Consider the following 21039-nt stretch of genomic DNA (forward strand, 5'->3'; position numbering starts at 1 on the left):
TCTGGATCTTTCCCAGTGTCTAACTCTCTCTCTCTCCGTCTCCCTGAGCCCCCCGTTCTCCCTTCCTCTCTGTCTCTTCCTTTGTGTATGCCTTCAAGTGTTTCAAAAATTCAAAAGTTCAATCTAATTCTCTTCAATAATAACAGCCTTTCAGCAAGCCGCCAACCACTCAAAGTGGAGAGTGGACAGCATTTAAAAAATGTTTAAGACCTATTAGAAAATGAAAGGCTTTGTGAAATATAACTGTTCGTTGGTCATCAATCATTAACCTTTTGCAGGGTGGGTGGGGGGTAGATGGTTAAGAAAGAGACACACTTAAAGTCATACGTCATCCCCAAAGTTGCTTTGAGTCTAAGTACAGACCTATCGCTGGATAATTCTATGCGTTCATCTTCCATGTGTCGGTGATCTGTCCTGAGCGTCTAGGATCCTATGACCGTACCAACCAGTGAGGGATGTGCAGATCTCTGATGTCAACACTGCACTATGTTGGAATACAGTCTACTGTAGTAACACTCACCAACTTTAGTTTTCCATTTACAGGAAACTACCAGTTATTCCTCAGCAAGGCTGGCTTGCTTGATCCTTCTGATCCTAACACCCTATTGCCACGTCTTGCCATGTCTTTGTAGGGGTGATCTCCTCGGCCAGGAAATTTGACCGCGAGCGCCAGCGAGAGTACGCTGTCACGGTAACAGCAACAGACCAGGCAGGTGACCCCCTGATCGGGATCTGCCAGCTGAACATTCTCATTCTGGACCAGAACGACAACAACCCCAAGTTTGAGAACCTCCGCTATGAATGTGAGCACTCGGGAACTCTGGCATTGCCAGACCAACTCATAAATGTGTACTAGTCTGGAACCTTTCTGTTCATTTGACATTTCCAAGGGGTGTAATCAACAGCTGCAGACCAGAATGCTTCTGGACTCAATTGTATATCGTTGAATAGATTTGACCACTCAGAGCAACAAAATATTGTATTTATTTATTTATTTATAAAAAAGCTTTAATGGCACTCATCTGTACAGTCACCGTTTTAAACCCACCCCGTATCAGATAAACTATTGTAATTGGCCTGGCACGTTTCAGAGGTGGAGAATTTCCCCCGCAGAAAAGAGGCTGCAGAATATATAAAACGCACTTTACGCGTATCCTCCCACCTTTTTGGGTGGAACTCCCTCTTTCCCCATGACCCTCCTACAAACGCATATTGAAAGCGCAACTTGCCTGTTCTTGCTCATGTGGCAGGCAATCTGCAATTGTACCCAATTGTGCCCGGTTTGTAAATAGCCATTAAGCCAGTCTTTGCGAAGAATTAACGTGCAAACGGCTAAATGAATGAGGCCCTCTGTATCTGTTTCCCTAATACTGGAGTTTACCTGCTTCCAGACTTCCTGCGTGAAGACACTATGATAGGAACCAGCTTCCTGCGTGTGGCGGCTCATGATGACGACTTTGGCTCCAACGCCGCCATCACTTACTCCATGTCCCAGGAAGAACCTGAGTACCTCAGAGTCAACCCCCTGACAGGCTGGGTCTACGTCAACCAGCCCATCTCACAGGCTAGTCACAAACACACACACACACACACACACACACACACATATGGCTCACATTTGTCTTGTGTGAAATGCAACCACTGTCTGGTCTGAACGGTTACCTCCCTAGTGTTGGTGTGTGTGTGTGTGTTTGGATGTATGCAAACTGGTGTGCCTGGGCTTGGCGAATCCTAGAAGTGTGAGCCCTGATGTGTTGAGGAGGTGTTAGCCATCAATTATTTGCACTAGTCTGAGCCAAGGGAAGCTGTTGCTATGACGACAGTGGTCCCTCAGATGGTATGACAGTTTGGTCAGTATTGTGTCATCTCATCCGCCCATGTGTCATCAGTATGACCGCATGAATTAATGGCTGATAGCAGGGTACACAACATTGTTTAATCTATGTCTATCTCCTCTCCTCTACTCTCCACTCTTCTCTCCTCCTCTCCTCCTCTCCTCTCCTCTCCTCTCGACTCCCCTCCCTTCCCCTCCCCTCCCCTCCTCTCTTCTCTTCCCCTCTCCTCTCCACTTCACTCCTCTCCTCTCCTCTCCCCTCCCCTCCCCTCCCCTCCCCTCCCCTCCCCTCCCCTCCCCTCCCCTCCCCTCCCCTCCCCTCCCCTCCCCTCCCCTCCCCTCCCCTCCCCTCCCCTCCCCTCCTCTCTTCTCTTCCCCTCCCCTCCTCTCTTCTCTTCCCCTCTCCACTTCACTCCCCTCCTCTCTTCTCTTCCCCTCTCCTCTCCTCTCCTCTCGACTCCCCTCCCCTCCTCTCTTCCCCTCTCCTCCCCTCTCCTCCTCTCTTCCCCTCTCCTCCCCTCTCCTCTCCTCTCCCCTCCCTTCCCCTCCCCTCCTCTCCTCTCCTCTCCTCTCCTCTCCTCTTCTCTTCTCTCCTCTCCTCTCGACTCCCCTCCCCTCCTCTCTTCTCTTCCCCCCTCCCCTCCCCTCCCCTCCCCTCCCCTCCCCTCCTCTCTTCTCTTCTCTTCCCCTCTCCTCTCCTCCTCTCCTCTCCTCTCGACTCCCCTCCCTTCCCTTCCCCTCCGCTCCTCTCTTCTCTTCCCCTCTCCTCTCCTCTTCACTCCTCCTCTCCTCTCCTCTCCTCTCCTCTCCTCTCCTCTCCTCTCCTCTCCTCTCCTCTCCTCTCCTCTCCTCTCCTCTCCCCTCCCCTCCCCTCCCCTCCCCTCCCCTCCTCTCTTCTCTTCCCCTCCCCTCCTCTCTTCTCTTCCCCTCTCCTCTCCACTTCACTCCCCTCCTCTCTTCTCTTCCCCTCCCCTCCTCTCTTCTCTTCCCCCTCCCCTCCCCTCCCCTCCCCTCCTCTCTTCTCTTCCCCTCTCCTCTCCACTTCACTCCTCTCCTGTACTTTCCTCCCCTGTCCTCTCCCCTACAGAGGACATACATTTCCAGGGAAATTGTGGCGACCGACGGGGGGAACAGGAGCAGCTCTGTCGAGCTGGCTGTCACCATCACAAATGTGAAGAACCAGCCTCCACAGTGGGAGAAGGACAGCTACGACATAGTCATCCCCGAAAACACTGTCAGAGACACACCTATTGTGGTGAGGACACCAAAAAACACACCCACCCAAATGGACAGAACTGAGCACACCCACTACACACACACACAAACGCAGAGACAAGAGCATACACACAGAAACGCTTTTGCTCTCACACACATACACACTTACAGTACAAACACAAACATGCACACACACAATATTTGTGATTTCAGGGATGCCCATTTTCAGAAGTTCCTGATTGCTCACGTGTTAGTCCTCCCCTCAAGATCATGACTAGTCTTTAGCCAGCATCACTAGTGTGAACTGGAAGCAGATTGGGTCAGGCTCTGCAAGCTGGAGATATAGCATGTTTAATGTCTTCTGTGAGGGCTGGTGAGTTGATGAGGCAGGGTTTAGTGAGGGCCAGGAGGGAAGGCCTGCTAACATGAAAGTGCAGTAAGTAGCCGTGCTTCAGCACAACAGCAGTGTTCTCCCCAAAGCATCTTAGCGCATGAAAGAGTCATAGAGTCTGCTTGTTTGATCTCACTTGAAACAGATTCATAGGCTGCTTTTAATATACTGTACTGACACATCCCCGGACACGAACACATACGCGCACGCACACACTTTGCTCGCCCACCATTCACACAAACATGCCGACACCCACCACGTGCACACACACAACACACACTCTCAGAAAAATGTCTATACAGTAGATAGTAGAACAATTACTGTTATATTACATAACACTTATACCTGTGTGTCAAACTGTTATTTACAGTAATTACTTACCGGTATGTAATTTACACAAACACACACACACTCACACACACACAGAATCCATACTCCCTCTGCACCAAAATGTGCCTACATAATAAGCAACACAACTTCAACATATATGCCAATCAGATGTTCTGAATTATAAATTATTTCAAAGAAGTGTTTTTAAACTTAATTTGTTTAGTTTCCTTTGGATCTCTCATGAGCTATTAATCCCATTAAAGATGCGGATGAAGAGAGAGAGACAGAGAGAGAGAGAGAGAGAGAGAGAGAGAGAGAGAGAGAGAGAGAGAGAGAGAGAGAGAGACAGAGAGAGAGAGAGAGAGAGAGAGAGAGAGAGAGAGATAGAGAGAGAGAGAGAGAGAGAGAGAGAGGGGGGGGGGAGAGAGAGAGAGAGAGAGAGAGAGAGAGAGAGAGAGAGAGAGAGAGAGAGAGAGAGAGAGAGAGAGAGAGAGAGAGAGAGAGAAGAGAGAGAGAGGGGGAGAGAGAGTGAGTGAGAAAGAAGGGGAGTGAGAAGGAGAGAGAGACTGGACGGTAGAGTAAGAATAAAGAAGGGAAGGATCAGGAGAAAGGTAGAGAGAGAAATTCAGATAGAGAGATAGGGATAATTCTGAGAGAGTTTGTTTGCAAAGGAGTGATTTCCTTCTCGAATTCCTCTTGATGATGAATGTTGATTGGATGGTAATGTGAGATAGTAATGACTGCCAAAGCACTTATAGATTTGCCAAGGATTTTTTTTTTTTGTGCTAGAATACCATTAGGCAGGCTGGGCAGGATCACTGATGTACTCCAGAGATGACATCAACATCCCCAAAGTACACTAACAATTTGTTGTATTTTGAGTATGTTGATTGCAGCACAGATTCATGCTGTCATACACTACCTATAACAATATATTAAAGAGATAAAAACATGTGTAGCACCAGTCACTTGGCAGATCACATTGTTGTTCGCCGCCGTTAGTTGCTTCACTTTGATCTGCCCTTTAGTTTCTGCCCTCTTCTTTCCTTCTCTCCAGACCATCAAGGCGACCTCACCACTGGGCGACCCCAGGGTGACCTATAACCTGGAGGACGGCATGGTCCCGGAGACCAACATGCCCGTCCGCTTCTACCTGACCCCCAACCGTGAGGACGGCTCCGCCTCCATCCTGGTGGCAGAGCCGCTGGACTACGAGACCACCAGGACCTTCATGCTGCGGGTCCGAGCCCAGAACGTAGCGGCCGTCCCACTGGCTGCCTTCACCATCGTCTACGTTAATGTCACAGGTAGCACGCGGGTGCTAATATGCTAATAAACTGTCATTTTTTATGATGTGCTAATGGTACAGGTTAGTCACTTAATTGTGCTTATATGATGATATACTATTATAGTGTGTAATGTGTGCTAATGGCACAGGTAAGTCGTTTAAATGCTAAATATTATACACATTCTATGTAAAATACCACATCATTTTAAAGCTTCATGGATGTTAAAATCACATATCACTCATTATGAAGTTTGTTATGATATATATATACATTTTTTTAATCTGAGGTTGTACTTATTATTCATGCTCATGTGTACTGGTATCACTGGTGTCACAGCAGTACGCACTGCAGTTTTAGTGTACTAGTGTCTAACGCTATTAGGTTCACATTCTTGAATTTAGTTTTGTTTTCAGATAAGAGCTGAGCTCAACCCATGACAGCTAGCTATCATACTGGAAGAATTGAATAAAAGCCTTTAGGGATGAGGTGAGGTGTTCAGGTCACATATAAACAGAGTTTGCAATAGGAACTTTGTTTTTCCATCTCTGTTTCCAAGCTTGATCCCTGTTCACCAGTGCTGCTCCAATGGAGTGAAGCTCTGAACTTTTATGCCAGTGAGACTCTCCCTACCTCCCTCTGTTCCTCCATTCCTTCCTCCCTTCTCTGCTTCCTCCTTGCTACACGCCCATCCCTCCCTCCCCCTTTCCTTCCTGATCCCTCAAACACACACACTCAGTCTTAAACCAGGGAGAAATAATTCATCAGACCAGACCCTTCTCTCCTCCTTCCACTATCACTCTAATTAAGAGATCTCTCAGTCTCCTCCTGAGGATGAAGAGATGAGCGAAAGAGGAGTGTTGGGGGACCACAAAAGGTTTAAGTTCCATGTTTAATTGATTGATTAAGACCGTTCCAAGGGGAGAGAAAGAAGGATTGATTTGTAAAATGTTAGACTGGTAGTCTGGAGGTTTTGAACCAGTTAATGCTTTGTCCTTAAATCAACTGTCCACATCTACTCTGCCACTCTCAAGCTCTCCCACTTTCTATCCGTCGCTCCCTGTTTCTCCCTCTATTTCTTGATCTCTCTCTCTCATTCCCCTGTCTATCTGTATCTCTCACACAGATGTAAACGACAACGTTCCTTTCTTCACCTCTTCCATCTATGAGGCCTCTGTGACAGAAGGGGCGGAGTCTGGAACCTTTGTCCTCCAGGTGTCAGCCAATGATTTAGACCTGGGTTTGAATGGCAAGGTGAGCAGTCAATAATATACAACTCTGGGCATAACTTTCCCTTTTGTGGCATTTACAAAGAGCATGCAATGTTGAAAATGCAGTATAGCAGTATTTTAGAAATAAAAAGCAGAACAATAAAGGTAAAGTCAGTTCACAATTCTGCTGTGAAATGCCAAATGTAACTGTTCATGCAGAGTTTACACAGTCAGGATGGCTCTTTCCTGTTGGGTGTGGAGTATTGTGTGGTTGAAAGAAAGAGAGAGAGAAACTTTTTACAGTCTCCAGCACTGCTGGGTGTGTTTCCTAATGTAGCACTCTACTGCCTTGGACATAAAATCTATAGTCCACTCCAGTTCCAGGGATGCATCACACAGTACATCAAACTTGCAATAGAGCACTTCCCACAAACACACATATACACTTGCCCATTGGGATGCAAACATCCGCACACTTGCACAAACACACACATGTACACATGCATGTGCACACAAATCCCTTTTCCCTTTGTCAATTTATTTTTCTCTCACACGCACACATACACACGCTCGCCTCACATGCTTTCACACACACACTTCACACACACACACACACACACACACACACCCACACACACATATACACACATATACACAGACAAAAAACATAACTAGGGCTTTCTAATTAAATTCACTCTTCAAAGAAGCCTGGCTGGGTGTGTAAACCATGTGTGAGTCTGCAGAGTGTCCTTGGGTGCCTAATTGCTTGTTCTTGTCTGGGCATGTCACAGTAAATCATTGATACCATGCAGTCTCACGTTTAGATAATGAGCATCATTTGTGGGCGGAAGTGAGAACATATTAAAACAAAGACTCAACACAGAGTCGTTTTACATACCTTAACCCTGATAAGCTTTCTTAGTGGGGGGTTACAGAAAAGTGGTTAAAAGACTAAAAGCAGAGTTGGTCACTTCTAAACTCACAAGGTTGGTCCTTAGTGTGAAAAAAAGAAAAGTGCTTGTAAAGAAATACAAAAAACCTGTGTAAATCAATTGAATACCCTAGTAAGACTAATTGGAAAACAAACATTCAGCCAGTAAACTTAACCAACCAAAGGGGAATTAGGACCACCCAGGTGACACTGTCTAATTGTGTGTGTGGGTGTGTGCATGTTCGGGCGTGGGGGGAGGGGGGGGTGGGAAGGAGTCCCATCTTTTGGGAAGCTAGCTCCGTAAACTGAACTAGAGGTGAATATAACTTTAAATTACGTACATTTTTCAGATCCTGCAGGAAACATTTAGACCCTATTGAGTCTGTTTATTCTGCTGCCTAGTTCTGGAAGGTTCTGCTTAACTGTTTTCAAAGACTATTACGTTGAAGGCCATCTGTAACTCATAACTGATTCCCTGCATTATTCATTATTTTTCATAATGAAAACTGAAGTAAAATGTTCTCTTGTGAAAGGACTGGAGTGGGTGTCCATTTGGTTTTCTTAGTCCATGGATCCAGTTCTTTTGTTGGGAAGGCCATGTCAATGATGATGCAATTATGCTGCCGTTCATGGGTCACACGACCATCTAATGGCTAACGCTCCAGGCATTTGATATATTTTTTAAGCTACCTCAACAGTGTTTTGTGTTAATTCTGCAATGTTTCTCACAAAGTAAGGAACACAGTCTATGGTGTGTTTGCAGGAAGAGCGACGCATGTTCTTCCTTCAAAATGGTCTCTTCAGCACTGATTTCTTACACAATGTAATTTCTTTCCAAAAGCATTGAAGATGGACCATCAATCAGTCAATAAAGCGTCGATGTCGACTAAAGTTTTACAATTTAGAAATGGATGCGTGTGTGTAAATTACATGCCTGAGGTACTAGATGTCCCTGTGATTAATCCCTCCAAGCTCTGTCTGAAGTCGTTGAACCTAGCTTTGCACATCTCTGGTGTTGAGACAGTCCCGCTGAATCCTAGCACATTGTTCCAGACATAGCAGGCCATGGGGGATGTTTAATATCTAGAGATATTTTGAGGGGCTTTTTCTGCTTCAGTTATTTCAGTAGAGACAGTTAGACAGAAACAGGAAAAGCACGGGGAGAGAGAAGGGATGATGAAAATGGCCCGGGCTGGAATCAAACCCTTAGTCTGTGAGGTAACCCTGCTCTACCTGGTGACGCCCAGCTGTGGGTGGGGTACAGCGTCTCTATGAATCATACTTTTTGGAATTACTACATCAGTGAGCTTCCATCTCATCTTCTGAATTTAGATGTCTTAATCCTTCCATCGTAATACACTTCATTTCACACACTCCTGTTTGGAATGGTCGGGTACTGGATACAATGCATGAGCACGATACCAAATTCTTAAAATATTCAGAGCATTAGACTGTCCCACAGAGTGTTAGACAATACCTCAGCGGAGTCTGTGCTTCCAAAATCTCAGCCTCAGGGTATCAGATTCAGGAGTATTAAGTCTGAGATTTGATTCTTTATGTATAAAACTGGGAGAGGTTGGCCATTTAAGGTTGAGAAATGTTAAGATATTGAGAAAAGCAAACCCTCTGAGTCTGTCTGTTCCTTCAACCCTGATTGACTCTGAGTTGGAATGATTTTGAGTCTTATTCTAATCCTCCATCTCATTCTCAGTTTGATTCCATTAGGATTTGAATGTTCTGATTCGGACTTCGTTCCCTCAGATCTCCTACTCCCTGCTGAGTGACAAGAGTGGGGACCACCAGTACTTCCGGATCGACCCAGAGGTGGGCTCCATCCATACAGAGGCCGTGTTCGACCGCGAGACCAAGGGGTCCTACCTGCTGGAGGTCCAGTCTGTGGACGGCTGGGAGTCGGCCAGGCCGGGGAAACACGGGCTGCCTAACTCGGGTGAGCAGCAGGGTTCTAGAGCGCTCCAGGGTTCTGACGCTGGGTATCCTCCACATGCACCGTAAAAGATGTGACTGGTTTAAACGCACCACTCTGGATGTCATTTCAGCCAGAGCAGCTAGTCCCTCCACTGGGGCAGCGAGGATGATCGCTTCAGATCTCTTTATCTATCCCCCAGGACCCTGGCACCATGTTTTCTGCCTGATTAAAGCACAAACAGAATTCAGAAAGAAGGAGAGAGTGATGAATACAGTCTACATGGGGAAAAAAACAGCAAGAAATATATATATAGAGAGAGAGAGAGAGAGAGAGAGAGAGAGAGAGAGAGAGAGAGAGAGAGAGAGACAGAGAGAGAGACAGAGAGAGAGAGAGAGAGAGAGAGAGACAGAGAGAGAGACAGAGAGAGAGACAGAGAGAGAGAGACAGAGAGAGAGAGAGAGAGAGAAGAGAGAGAGAGAGAGAGAAAGAGAGACTCTGGGCCTCATGTACGTACATTTGCAAACGTAACGTTATTAGCAGCATGGCCAGCACACAGAAAGCGCACGCTGTGATACTTCAGTTTACGTTGTATTTACGAAACCTGCAGGTCATCGGGTAATCAGCGCCTTTCCAAACAAATACACCCGAAGTGGGGCAAAAGCGTTAGTACATGAGGCCCACAGAGAAGCAAGGGGAGAGAGAAAGAAACAACATTAAGGGAGGGAAAGATGTATTTTTCATACATATTAGCATGGATTATTAAAAGTTCCTTTCACTTGGTTGGCTTCGTTATGACATTTTGACAGCGTAAACACCACTCCAATATTAACAAGACCGTGGTTTGAGGGGAGTGTGATCACTCCTTTTGGGGGGCTATAAATGTTGGATGAGTTAGGAGAAGTGAAGTGAGGCGAGCAGGGGTGAGTAGAGGAGAGGAGTGAGGGGATGGGAAAGGGATGGGAGGGGAGAGGGGAGGAGCTTCAGCTGGAAAACATTGGAACCAAACGAGACAGATGGACAGAAACACACACAGACAAGCAGACAAACACACAGACAGACGTGGTGTTATTAAGCAGTAAACATTGACTTGACGCAATCCCAGAGTCGAGAGAGAAAGAGGAAGTTGTCATGTGAGCCACAGGCGTGCTCTGTTCTACATGCAGGCACCAGGCACCAGGTGACATGAGTGATGAAGTGACAAGTACTTCATCATCACATCCCACCCTCTCTCTCTCTCTCTCTCTCTCTCTCTCTCTCTCTCTCTCTCTCTCTCTCTCTCTCTCTCTCTCTCTCTCTCTCTTTCTCTCTGTTCGTCTGTCTGTCTCCCCTTCTCCGTCAGACTCCTAACAAGCATGGACTTTGAGCTGCAGGCTTGTTTTTTCGCTGCTGGGGTGTATTAGCTTGCAATCTCTCTTCTGAACCGTAAAATATCCCTGCAACAGCCTTAAATAATTTATCTCATCTCCAAGAGTGTATTGCAAATTATGTTCCTTTTGATACTGATATCAAAGGGAGTATAGAATATTGGGATGGGCCCTCACAACCTCTCCCCTCTCCTAACCTGACTCTTCCCTCCCTCCTTTCCCCCTTTTTCAACCCCCCTTCCTCCTCCTCCTCCTGTATACACACACACACACCTTACACCTCGTCCTTCAGGCTCTCTACATTTGGCTCTTACATAAAAAGAGTAAAAAACGAGTCAGTGAATTGACACATACACAGTCAAACGACAAGGCAGAGAGATGGAACGATGAGAGACATTCTACAGGACGATACAGAGATGACATAGAGAGAGACAAATAGTTTTGCACGTGTGTGTGTGTGTGTGCATGTTTGAAGAGAGACTCTCTCTCACACACACACACACACACCTACAGAAATTCAGGTTGACAGAATAAGAACAACTAGACGTTTTTAATGTGTGTGTGTTTGTATTCTCCCCTCAGACACGGCGTACGTGCGTGTTTTCATCAGCGACGTGAACGATAACAAGCCGCGCTTCGCCCAGACGGCCTATGAAGTCGACGTGGATGAGGACGCCGACGTGGGCCTCGCCATCCTCACTGTCAGCGCTAACGACGAAGATGAAGGTAGGTGACAAGGATGAAGGGACTAGGTGGTGAGGGGGAGGAGAGGAAGGAGGGGGAGAGAGAGGGGGAGGGCGGGGGGGGGTGGTGAGGGGGTACCTGAGGGGGAGAGTTGAGGGTGAGGACGGGATGAAGGTATGAGAAGGAGAGGGAGAAAGAGAGGATGAAGAAGGGGGCTGTGGGAGAGGGGAGGGAGGATGGGGGGAAGAAGCAAGGGCAAGGTGTTCTGAGGAGAGGAAGATGAAGACAAAGATAAAGAGGAGTAAAAGGGAGAAGGAGCAAAGAGTGAAAGGGCAGGATTAGGAGAAGGGGGTAGAGGAGAAGGAGGGGGGAAGGGAGGGGGAAATGTCACTCTTCCAAGACAGCTTCTGAAGTGAGAGTGATAGAAGATCTGTGATCATCTCAGATTGTCAACCAAGAAACAGATATATTGAGGTATACGTCACAGCTGACAGACTCCGGGTCTATGGAGGGTATAGTCATACATGTATGGTAAATCCCTGCTGCAAAGTTGAAAGTAGGCCTAACACGTTAGTAAAGCTATGCCATGACATGCACGCGCACACTCACACTCACACACACACACACACACACACACACACATCAAACCTCCCAACGGATGCTTCAGCTAATACTGGCACCAGTGGAAATACTCTGTCTCTCTCTCTCTTTCTCTTTCTTTCTTTCTTTCTTTCTTTTTTCTCTCTCTCTCTCTCTCTCTCTCTCTCTCTCTCTAGCACTTATCCTTGTCCCCATCCATCCAGCTGCACTAACTCACTGGCGTTTATTCACACGACTCCCCCTCGTTCACATAGCGCTAGCTCACACTCTGCTTGCACATAAATCCCTGTAGAGAAATCTCAAATTCTTCCATGGCCTACCAGACCTGCACGAGGGGAGGAAATAAAGGAGGAATGGAGGCATTAGGGAGGGTGGTGAAGGAGGAGGAGGGACGATGACAACGGTAAAAGAGAAGGGTTGAAGGTGTGATGAGACAGGGAGTGTGGTGATGGAGGAGGGCAGGAGGGAGGAAGGGTGGTTAAGGAGGAGAGGAGCAGGGGAAGCTGGGAGGAGGGAGGGAGTGTGGTTACAGTAAGGTGAAGGCGTTCCTCCATATAAACAGACATTTATTATGTCGGAGCCAAAGCGGATCTCCTCAGCACCTCGCACTGATGAATGGACTTCCGTACCCGGCGAGTCTATACCACCTACACACCTACACACAGCTCAACACACACAGAGCAAAACATACACACACACACACACACACGCTTTCTGCTCTCACACACAGCTAAAGCCACACGCACAAATCTACAGTAAACACAGTAAAAAAAAAAACACACAGACAAAGACCGCCGAAGACTGTAGTATTGAGAGAGTAAGAGAGAAAGAGAGTGAAAGAGAAAGAGAGTGAAAGAGAGACAGTGCGGGGGTGGGGTGGGGCATTAAGAGAAAAAGACAATCCCTAAAGTAAAACAGAGAGAGGATTTGCCTCTTTTGGGCCTCAGCGGATAATATCAGATCCTCTCTGCTCTCTCCTGTCAGCAGAATAAGTACAGTGCCCAGGGAACATGGCCAAGGGGAGGATGGGGGCTGGGCTTGGATAAAAAACATTTGTTACATTTTTGTATTTGTTCTTGTTGTTTGTTCATTCATTTTGGTTATTTACTCTGCTCCGCACGAGTTAGCAAAGCTATCCACTGGGAGTACATCTCAGCAGTTTTCCCACCCAAAAAGGAAGGAAAGAGGGTACATGGGGTTTAGAGTGGGTGGTTGGGGTGGGGGTTTGTGAGGTGGGATGTTGGGTTTAGAGTGTGTGTGTGTGGGGGGGATATTATCGGGATGTTGGGTTTAGAGTGTGTGTGTGGGGGGGTCTCTTTCACCACTCTCACGTTGCATTTACGTAGCCAATGCTATAAAACTGAACGGAATAGTGTATTATTTCCTGCCATCCTCTTTCATGTTGCTAATAAGCTTTGAATCTTTTATGTCCTCTGAGATTGCTCTTTTACCTCATTCTCTGCTCTTCCTTTCCTTTTCCGTCTCTCTAATGTACGTTCAGTCTGATTGAGATTCCAAGTTATTCTCTCTCAGTAATTGGATTGAGAGTAAAACTGTTGATCAACCACCATAATTAGAAGAGGGTTCGGCGGGGGAAAAAATAGACAGAGAAGGATAAAACGTTTACCTGAGCTGAGTCTACAGAACTGCTAATGAACACTGGGAGCTGACTGGACCTGAGCCACAGCAGATGATGATCTAACCCCCCGAAACTAGCAGAGACTAGTCTGACCCCGATCCAACTGTGTCCGACTCCTCCTCCCTCCAGGGGCCAATGCCAAGCTGCGCTACCAGATCACGTCAGGGAACACGGGCGGGGTGTTTGACGTGGAGCCGGAGGTGGGCACCATCTTCATCTCCCAGCCGCTGGACTACGAGGTCACCAAGCACTACAAGCTGCACCTGGTGGCCTCCGACGGCAAGTGGGAGGACTACGCCGCCGTGACGGTCAACGTGGTCAACAAGAACGACGAGGCGCCCGTGTTCACTGTCAACGAGTACTATGGCTCTGTCACCGAGGAGCTGGACGGCTCGCCGGTGTTTGTTCTGCAGGTAGGAGGAGCAACAGCGGGGTGGTCGGTTTCAGTTCACACCAGCCTGTGTGTGCGTGTGTGTGTGTGGAACGGCGTGGAAGTGAGGAAAGTGTCTGTTTGTTTAGGAATTGAGACGTTTGTCTCCCAACGTTGTGGGTTGGGATCCCTTGAGTGTCTGAACACATTGTCATCTCTAATCATGGCATCAGTGCACGTTCATTAGTGGATGTGATGAGCTGTATCAGGACATTGGCTTGACAAGCCTGCGCCAGGTTTCATAAAGACATACTGTTGTTGTCTTCTGAAGCACGTTGTCATTTTTTTCTCTGTTGACATTCAGCCCTGAGGTGTGTCTGTTTCTGTCAGTAACTATCTCTCTGTCGCACGTAGAGTCTTACCAGTTCCCTGTGTGCTTCACCAAAATACACACACACGCAGACACACACACTTTCGGACACAAACCTAAACGCACCTCGGCCCCCTCGGGTTATTTCTGTCTCACACTTCTCTGTTTATATTTATATTGGGCTGACATAAGGTTGCACTTTGTTCACGCTCTCCGACATGAAGTCCTGGCTGCTTTGAGCCGGGGCCTGTGGCTGTCTCCCCTGCTTCCTCGTATGCTCATTTCTACCAGCCTTCGCGCTGCAATTATTATGGTCATTTCTGGCCTGCCTCAAGTCAGATAGGAGAAATGAAAAAGAGAGGGAGAGGGAGAGAGCGACAGAAAACAGAGAGGCCGAGAGAGAGATACCGGGAGACCAGAGAGGCAGACAGAGAGATTAAGACAGGGAGGCACCAGTGAGACAGACAGAGAGGGCGAGATAGACCGCTAGAGCGAGATATACTGGAAGGGAACGAGAGCAGGCTGGAGAGTTGAAGACCTCCTCCAGCAGAGCAGATTAGGTTTGTGGTCTTCCAACCAACGCATCGCTCCAAGTCAGCAGCACTTTAATAATTAAACAGTGCTGAACTCTATTAAATAAAGTTAGCTCTTACTCTTTCTCCTTACCCCGCCATACCCTACCTTACCTCCCGTCTCCTTTCCTGTCCTCTCCCCTCCTCTTCTCTATCCCTTCCTTCTCGGTCCCAGGTCACAGCGTCTGATCCAGATAAGGATGCAGACCAGGAGGCTCTGCGTTATTCTCTCCACGGCCAGGGAGCTGACAGCCAGTTTGTCATCGATGAGGTCACAGGGAAGATCTATGCCCAGAGAACCCTGGACCGCGAAGAGCGCGCCGTCTGGCGCTTCGTGGTCCTCGCCACGGACGAGGGAGGGGAGGGGCTCACGGGCTTCACTGACGTCATCATCAACGTGTGGGACATCAATGACAACCCGCCCATTTTCACGTGCGCGCCCGACTGCCACGGCGACGTGCCCGAGAACTCAGGCCCGGGGACGTCCGTGATGGAGATGACCGCCACGGACCTGGACGACTCGGCCGTCGGCCAGAACGCCGTGCTCTCCTACAGGATTCTGGGTAATGCAGGGGCGGACGGGGTGGTCAGGATTGGGGGCGTGGCCTCCGACCTGTTTTCCATCAACCCCGGCACGGGCACAATCACCGTGGCGATGAGCGGACTGGACCGCGAGCAGGTGGAGTCCTACTTCCTGGTGGTGGAAGCCAGGGACGGCGGGGGGATGGCGGGCACGGCCACGGCCACAGTGCACGTGGGCGACCTGAACGACCACGCCCCCCGCTTCACGGTGCCGCGGCCCTGCCTGGCCAGGGTGTCTGAGAGCGCCGAGCCTAACGCCGTGGTGCTGGAGCTGACGGCCGAGGACGGGGACACGGGCCAGAACGCCCAGCTGACCTTCAGCGTGGTCGCGGGAGACCCCGAACAGAAGTTCTACCTGCTGAGCCAGCGGCAGGAGCAGAGAGGCTCCCTGAGGCTGAAGAAGCGTCTGGACTACGAGCGCCCCAGCGAGAAGAGCTTCAACCTGACCCTGAAGGTGGAGGACCTGGACTTCTTCAGCCTGCTCACCTGCCTGGTGGAGGTGGAGGACTACAACGACCACGCTCCCGTCTTCATACCTCACTTCCTGCAGCTGATGCCCCTCCCCGAGGACGTCGCCGTGGGAACCAGCGTGGCGCAGCTGGCCGCCAGCGACTCCGACTCGGGCGTCAACCGTGACATCACCTACAGCCTGTCACATGACTCCGACCCCCAGGGTCTGTTTGCCATCAACCAGGCAGGGTGGATCACCGTGGCCAACTCCTTGGACCGGGAGAGCATGGCGCAGCATCACCTGGTCGTCCTGGCTACGGACCGGGGGAGACCCCCGTTAACGGGAAGCGCCACAGTGCAGCTGTCCCTGATAGACGTTAATGACAACGGGCCTGAGTTTGAGGCGGCGTACACCCCAGTGGTGTGGGAGAATGTGGCGGGGCCACAGGTGGTCAGGCTGAACCACACGTCCACCCTGATCCGGGCCCTGGACCGTGACTCTGAGCAGAACGGAGCGCCCTTCTCCTTCAGCCTGGCCCCAGAGTACCGCCACAGTGGAGACTTCTACCTGCAGGATAACAGCAACGGAACTGCCACCATCACTGCCCTGAGGGCCTTCGACCGGGAGAAGCAGAAGGAGTTCCTCCTGCCCGTTGTCATGAGCGACAGCGGAACCCCGCCACGCACCGTCACCAACACGCTGACCGTAACCATCGGCGACCACAACGACCATGCCCACCAGCCAGGAGAGAAAGAGATCTTCATCAACAGCCACAGAGGTCAGAATGTTGACAGAAATGTCAAAATAATTTAAACTACATTGATTCCTTGCAGCATCTAAATAGCATAATAAAATGTTCTCAAAATAAATAATGAATCACACATTTAAACATCACTACTGGGTTCTGTATTTTAATGTTAGAATTTGGCAGCCATAGTTTGGGTTCACTTGCAAGGTGTGCATGTCCAAGAAAATTGCAGGATGAAATCGAGAAACCTTACCATACATGCTGTGGCAGCATTAGACTTTAGTGTGGACTAATTAAAATGTTGAATGGAAACTCAAGTACATTTTCTAATGCTCTCTTTCAACCTACAGTGTTATATGAGTATTTATATCATTAGATCATTTACAAGTCCGACGAAAGATCATGGTGAAAGGGAGGTGAGACTAGAGAGCAGATCAAGTGTTGGACTGTTAACAGGCATGTCTGTTGGGTCCTTGACCACAAAGGGCTTTGAAAACAGTGTAATGTTTCAATCGTTTGTTGTTCACCTCATTTCAACCTTCCTTTGATAGACATACATGGTTGTTTTGTTGTTGTGAGAACACACCTGACTTGCCGCACAGCTGTGAAGATGGACTGGCATCTATACTCAGTCCTTCCTTTAGAATGGTCTTTCTCATAACATGACATTCCCTTTCAATGCACAGGGAAGGCTTTTCTTGACTCGCATTTCTCAGAAACTGTTTTCTTGTAGCCTTGGTGTAAAAAGGTAGGCTTTGCTATGAAACCACTGAGTCATGCATAGACCTGTACAGGATAATTAAAAATTCTGGAGTCGTGATCATGATCATGTCAGTGTAAAAATTCACTTTTTAGGACTTAATGCTGTGTTAATTATAATATTTGACTGTGAAATCTATTATAATTATCAAACAAATTAACACATTTGTTCATGCTTATTAACTGAAACAAATAACTTTCTTACATCCAGTAATTTTATGTTTCCATGTGAACCCAACCTTACTGTAATATTTCATATAATAAGCTGGTTATCTGAACTTCACCTTGAAGTAAAATAGTTTGTAGCCAACTAAACTGTTACTTAGCGACACTTTTGAAAACGGCTTTTTTCTTACAATGTCTGGACTGAACTGAGACCTTTTGTTCTCCTGATAATCCTCAGTAAGTGATGCTGGTAGTGTTACCGTAAGCTAGTGCTAATGTGCAAACAGTCCTGCAGAACTGCTAATGAACACTTTTAGACAGACACACATACACACGTAGACATGCACAAACTGCATGCAGGGACATGCAATCAATCCCACTCACATCAGGTCTCAGTGAGAGGAGAGATGGTCAGAGAGAGAGAGAGGGGGGTGGAGAAAGAGTGAATATAAACAGGTGTACTGTTACAGGGAGGATGCCAACTACAGTCCTGGGGAAGGTCTATGCTCCCGACCCTGATGACTGGGATAACAAGACATACGCCTTTGAGGGACATGTACCCAGGTAAGACGTATGTCTCTCTTTGTGTCTTGGTCTGTCTATCTCTGTCTCTGTGTCCATGTCTCTGTGTGTCTCCATCTCTCTCTTTCTCTTTGTCTCTCTGTCCCGTTCTCTCTCCTAGTCTCTCTCTCTGTTTCTCTCAGTCTGCATCTCAGTCTGTCTCTTCATGTATTCTCTCTCTTTGCCTTGGACTGTTCTTTCTCTATGTTTCTTTCTTCGTCTTACCCATTTGCCTGATCCTCCGGTCCCCCCTCCCCCAGCCCTCCCCTCAGTGCAGAAACCTTGAGTGTGATATGTGTGCGCCGGGTGCCATTGATGTGTTTCTGCTCAGACACCTGAGGCAGAGGTGTGAGGTGAGCGGAGACGGATCTGTCAGGTCTTCTAAGACCGTCAGCTTGCCTTGAGATCCCTCTAAAGGCACAGCACTCTCAAGTCACTCTGTCGCTGTCACGCATGCTGACACACACCCTCACTCTGGCGTGCATGCGCACACACGCACACAAAGACACGCGGCCCTAACACACACACACACACTCAAGTATGCAGGCCCACTCACACAGAGACCCAGACGCACGCACACACAGACACACACACACACACACATCAACACATGAGCACATGATAATGTGACAGACTACCTGAAGCCTCCTCACCGGAGAACTGTTGACTCCTGCTGAATTCAAAGAAACTGAGAACTAAGTTAGGTTGTCTGTGGGGCCTTGTGGGTTTGTGGAGGCCTCGCTGCCTTAATATTTCATCAGGTATGTGGTCCACTGCTTAGAGCTTCAGAAGATCCTTCCAAACCTGAGAAGCAGGAAACTCAGCCCAACGTCATCAATGATACAGTGATGCTTGCTTCTCAAACTGAAACTTAGAAATGGTCCTAAAGCAACTGTATTCATTCATATTTGTTGAGGTCCCATGCTGCTCTTGTTCTACTCTTTCGGTTTCGGTTTAATCAAACTTGAATGAGTTCGATTACAAAGGAGGTTTGAAGATATGCACCATGAGGAGTTCCCTCCTGTCATCTTCTCCCATTCTCCTCTCCTTTCTTCTCGTTGCATTCGCTATTCATCTTCTCATATGTATTAGCCGCTCTGCTCCCCCTACATTTCTCCCTTTCCTCCTGCACGGGTGGATTCTTCTTAGGTTGATTATTCCAAGTTTGTTAATTTCTAATTGGATTCTTCCTAGTTGGATTCCTCCTAGTTTGATTGATCCCATAGTTTGATTCCTCTCCGTTCAATTCTTTCAAGTTTTATTCCTGCAATTCATCTTCTTTGTTATATCAGTGCAGTTATAATCCCATGTGTGTGTTTGTGTGTGTGTGTGTGCGTGTGTGCGTGCACGTGCGTGTGCGCGTGTGTGTATGTGTGCAGTTACTTTATCCTCAACAAGCGGACGGGCTTCCTCATCATCAAGGAGAACGCCCCTCCAGGGAGTTATGAGTTCCAGGTGCGTGTGTCTGACGGGGTGTGGCCAGACGCCATCTCCGAGGTAACGGTGCATGTGAGGGAGCTACGTGACGAGGCCATCTACAACTCAGGATCCCTCCGGCTGGCAGGTAGGACCAGCGCCTCGCATGCAAACCCTGTTGTTTACTAGGGCATGTTTACTACGGCAGCTCACAGGGGTCAAATGAAACACTGTGAGTTGACTTCCAAATCAGAGGAGACACAGTCTTATTTAGTCAGGAAGTTCCTTTTATCCCCATACAAATATTAATTAATCTATTTTTTTTTACTATGCCAGCACCTTTCATTACATTTTCAATGCCTGCTGATATCCATCTTGTCGTGATATACCGCACTGCATATGTGCAATAAAATTAAACGTACTTAAAAGAAATGGGCTGTATGCTTGAGGGATTTTTATGATTTGAGAGATATTGAAATGGAAAGAGGCCGGGAGGGGGAGAAAGAGAAAACAGAGAGAATCCTTGGTTCATATAAGCTGATAAAAGGATTTAGCTTCTCGTCCCAAAACAGAGGCTTGAGTGTGTGTTTATGTGTGTGTGTGTATGTGCATGTGTGTGTGTGGGGTGGGGGTTGTATGTGTGTGTGTGTGTGTGTGGGGGGGTTGTATGTGCATGTGTGTGCATTTGGGTGTTGTATGAAGCCTCAAGAACGAGGAGACAAGCCCACGGCCTACAGATCTACGCTGCTGCTGATTACACCGTTTGATCTGCTTATAAAAAACCAGTCCAAACAAATATGTTAAACGCAAGTAATGGAAATGGAATTTAAAATATATGTTAATCTTCCTGGAACCCGTATTTCACCCCACCCCTTATATGAAACCCGTAACTTTTTTCTCTTTTTCTATTCCAACATGGTCACTAGCTGTTAGCCACTCTTATACATTCAGCTTCAAGAGAGCCAGAGAGCTAGCTGGTGACCTGCTCTTATCAGGCTGCTGTTGGCTGCTATTGATCGTAATATCTGAGATAAGTGCTTCTAGATGAGTGTGAGTTGGAGCCCAATGTCCCCAGCTGCTGAGATTCCTTCTGAAACACCTGTGGCTCATAACTCAGTAGGAACACAGATGAGGAACAATTCTGAATTCTGTTTTTTTTTTACTGAAAAATGTCAGCAACAAGCCCTTACCCCCATGCCATCTCTCTCTACCTTCTCCATCCCTTTTAGAGACAGAAAAACAATTATATATATTTATTAAATGTTTAAGGGGGGTGGGGTGGGGGGTGGGAATAGCAATTACCGTTTTAAGAATATAGATTTAAGGAAAAAATAAAACAAACAAAACATCAAGCTAGGGGTAAGCATTGCCATTGATTCAGAGTCTTAGGGATTATGAAACATTCCACTTATAGCAATACTTAACTCCTCCTTGACATTCTAAATCCCACTGCTAGAACAAAAGCAGAAGGCAATAAGGATGTAGAGCGTTCCAGGCTAAATCAGCCTGCAGGAGATTAAGGTTCGTTTTGGTGGAGAACTTGCAGGGGGAATTGATAAAAAGGTGAAATGTACAGTGAGTCCTTGAGACACCCACACAAACACACACACACACACACACACACACACACACA

At 47.7% G+C, this 21039-nt stretch overlaps 1 protein-coding gene across 1 annotated transcript in view; it reads left to right on the plus strand.

The window, feature by feature from the left end:
* LOC146247154 (neural-cadherin) overlaps nucleotides 1-21039 on the plus strand; it is an 80992-nt gene that overhangs the window by 21187 nt on the left and 38766 nt on the right. The window contains exons 9-19 of the mRNA XM_084682310.1: nucleotides 633-803; nucleotides 1392-1564; nucleotides 2922-3089; nucleotides 4828-5077; nucleotides 6183-6310; nucleotides 8960-9146; nucleotides 11072-11215; nucleotides 13542-13825; nucleotides 14900-16535; nucleotides 17900-17993; nucleotides 19370-19554. Of these exons, the coding sequence (XP_084538436.1) occupies nucleotides 633-803; nucleotides 1392-1564; nucleotides 2922-3089; nucleotides 4828-5077; nucleotides 6183-6310; nucleotides 8960-9146; nucleotides 11072-11215; nucleotides 13542-13825; nucleotides 14900-16535; nucleotides 17900-17993; nucleotides 19370-19554 (3420 nt within the window). The remainder of the gene's footprint in view (nucleotides 1-632; nucleotides 804-1391; nucleotides 1565-2921; nucleotides 3090-4827; nucleotides 5078-6182; nucleotides 6311-8959; nucleotides 9147-11071; nucleotides 11216-13541; nucleotides 13826-14899; nucleotides 16536-17899; nucleotides 17994-19369; nucleotides 19555-21039) is intronic.

The sequence above is a fragment of the Hypomesus nipponensis genome, chromosome 19 (genome assembly GCF_054491055.1).
Source record: "Hypomesus nipponensis isolate SF chromosome 19, ASM5449105v1, whole genome shotgun sequence".
Lineage (NCBI taxonomy): Eukaryota > Metazoa > Chordata > Actinopteri > Osmeriformes > Osmeridae > Hypomesus > Hypomesus nipponensis.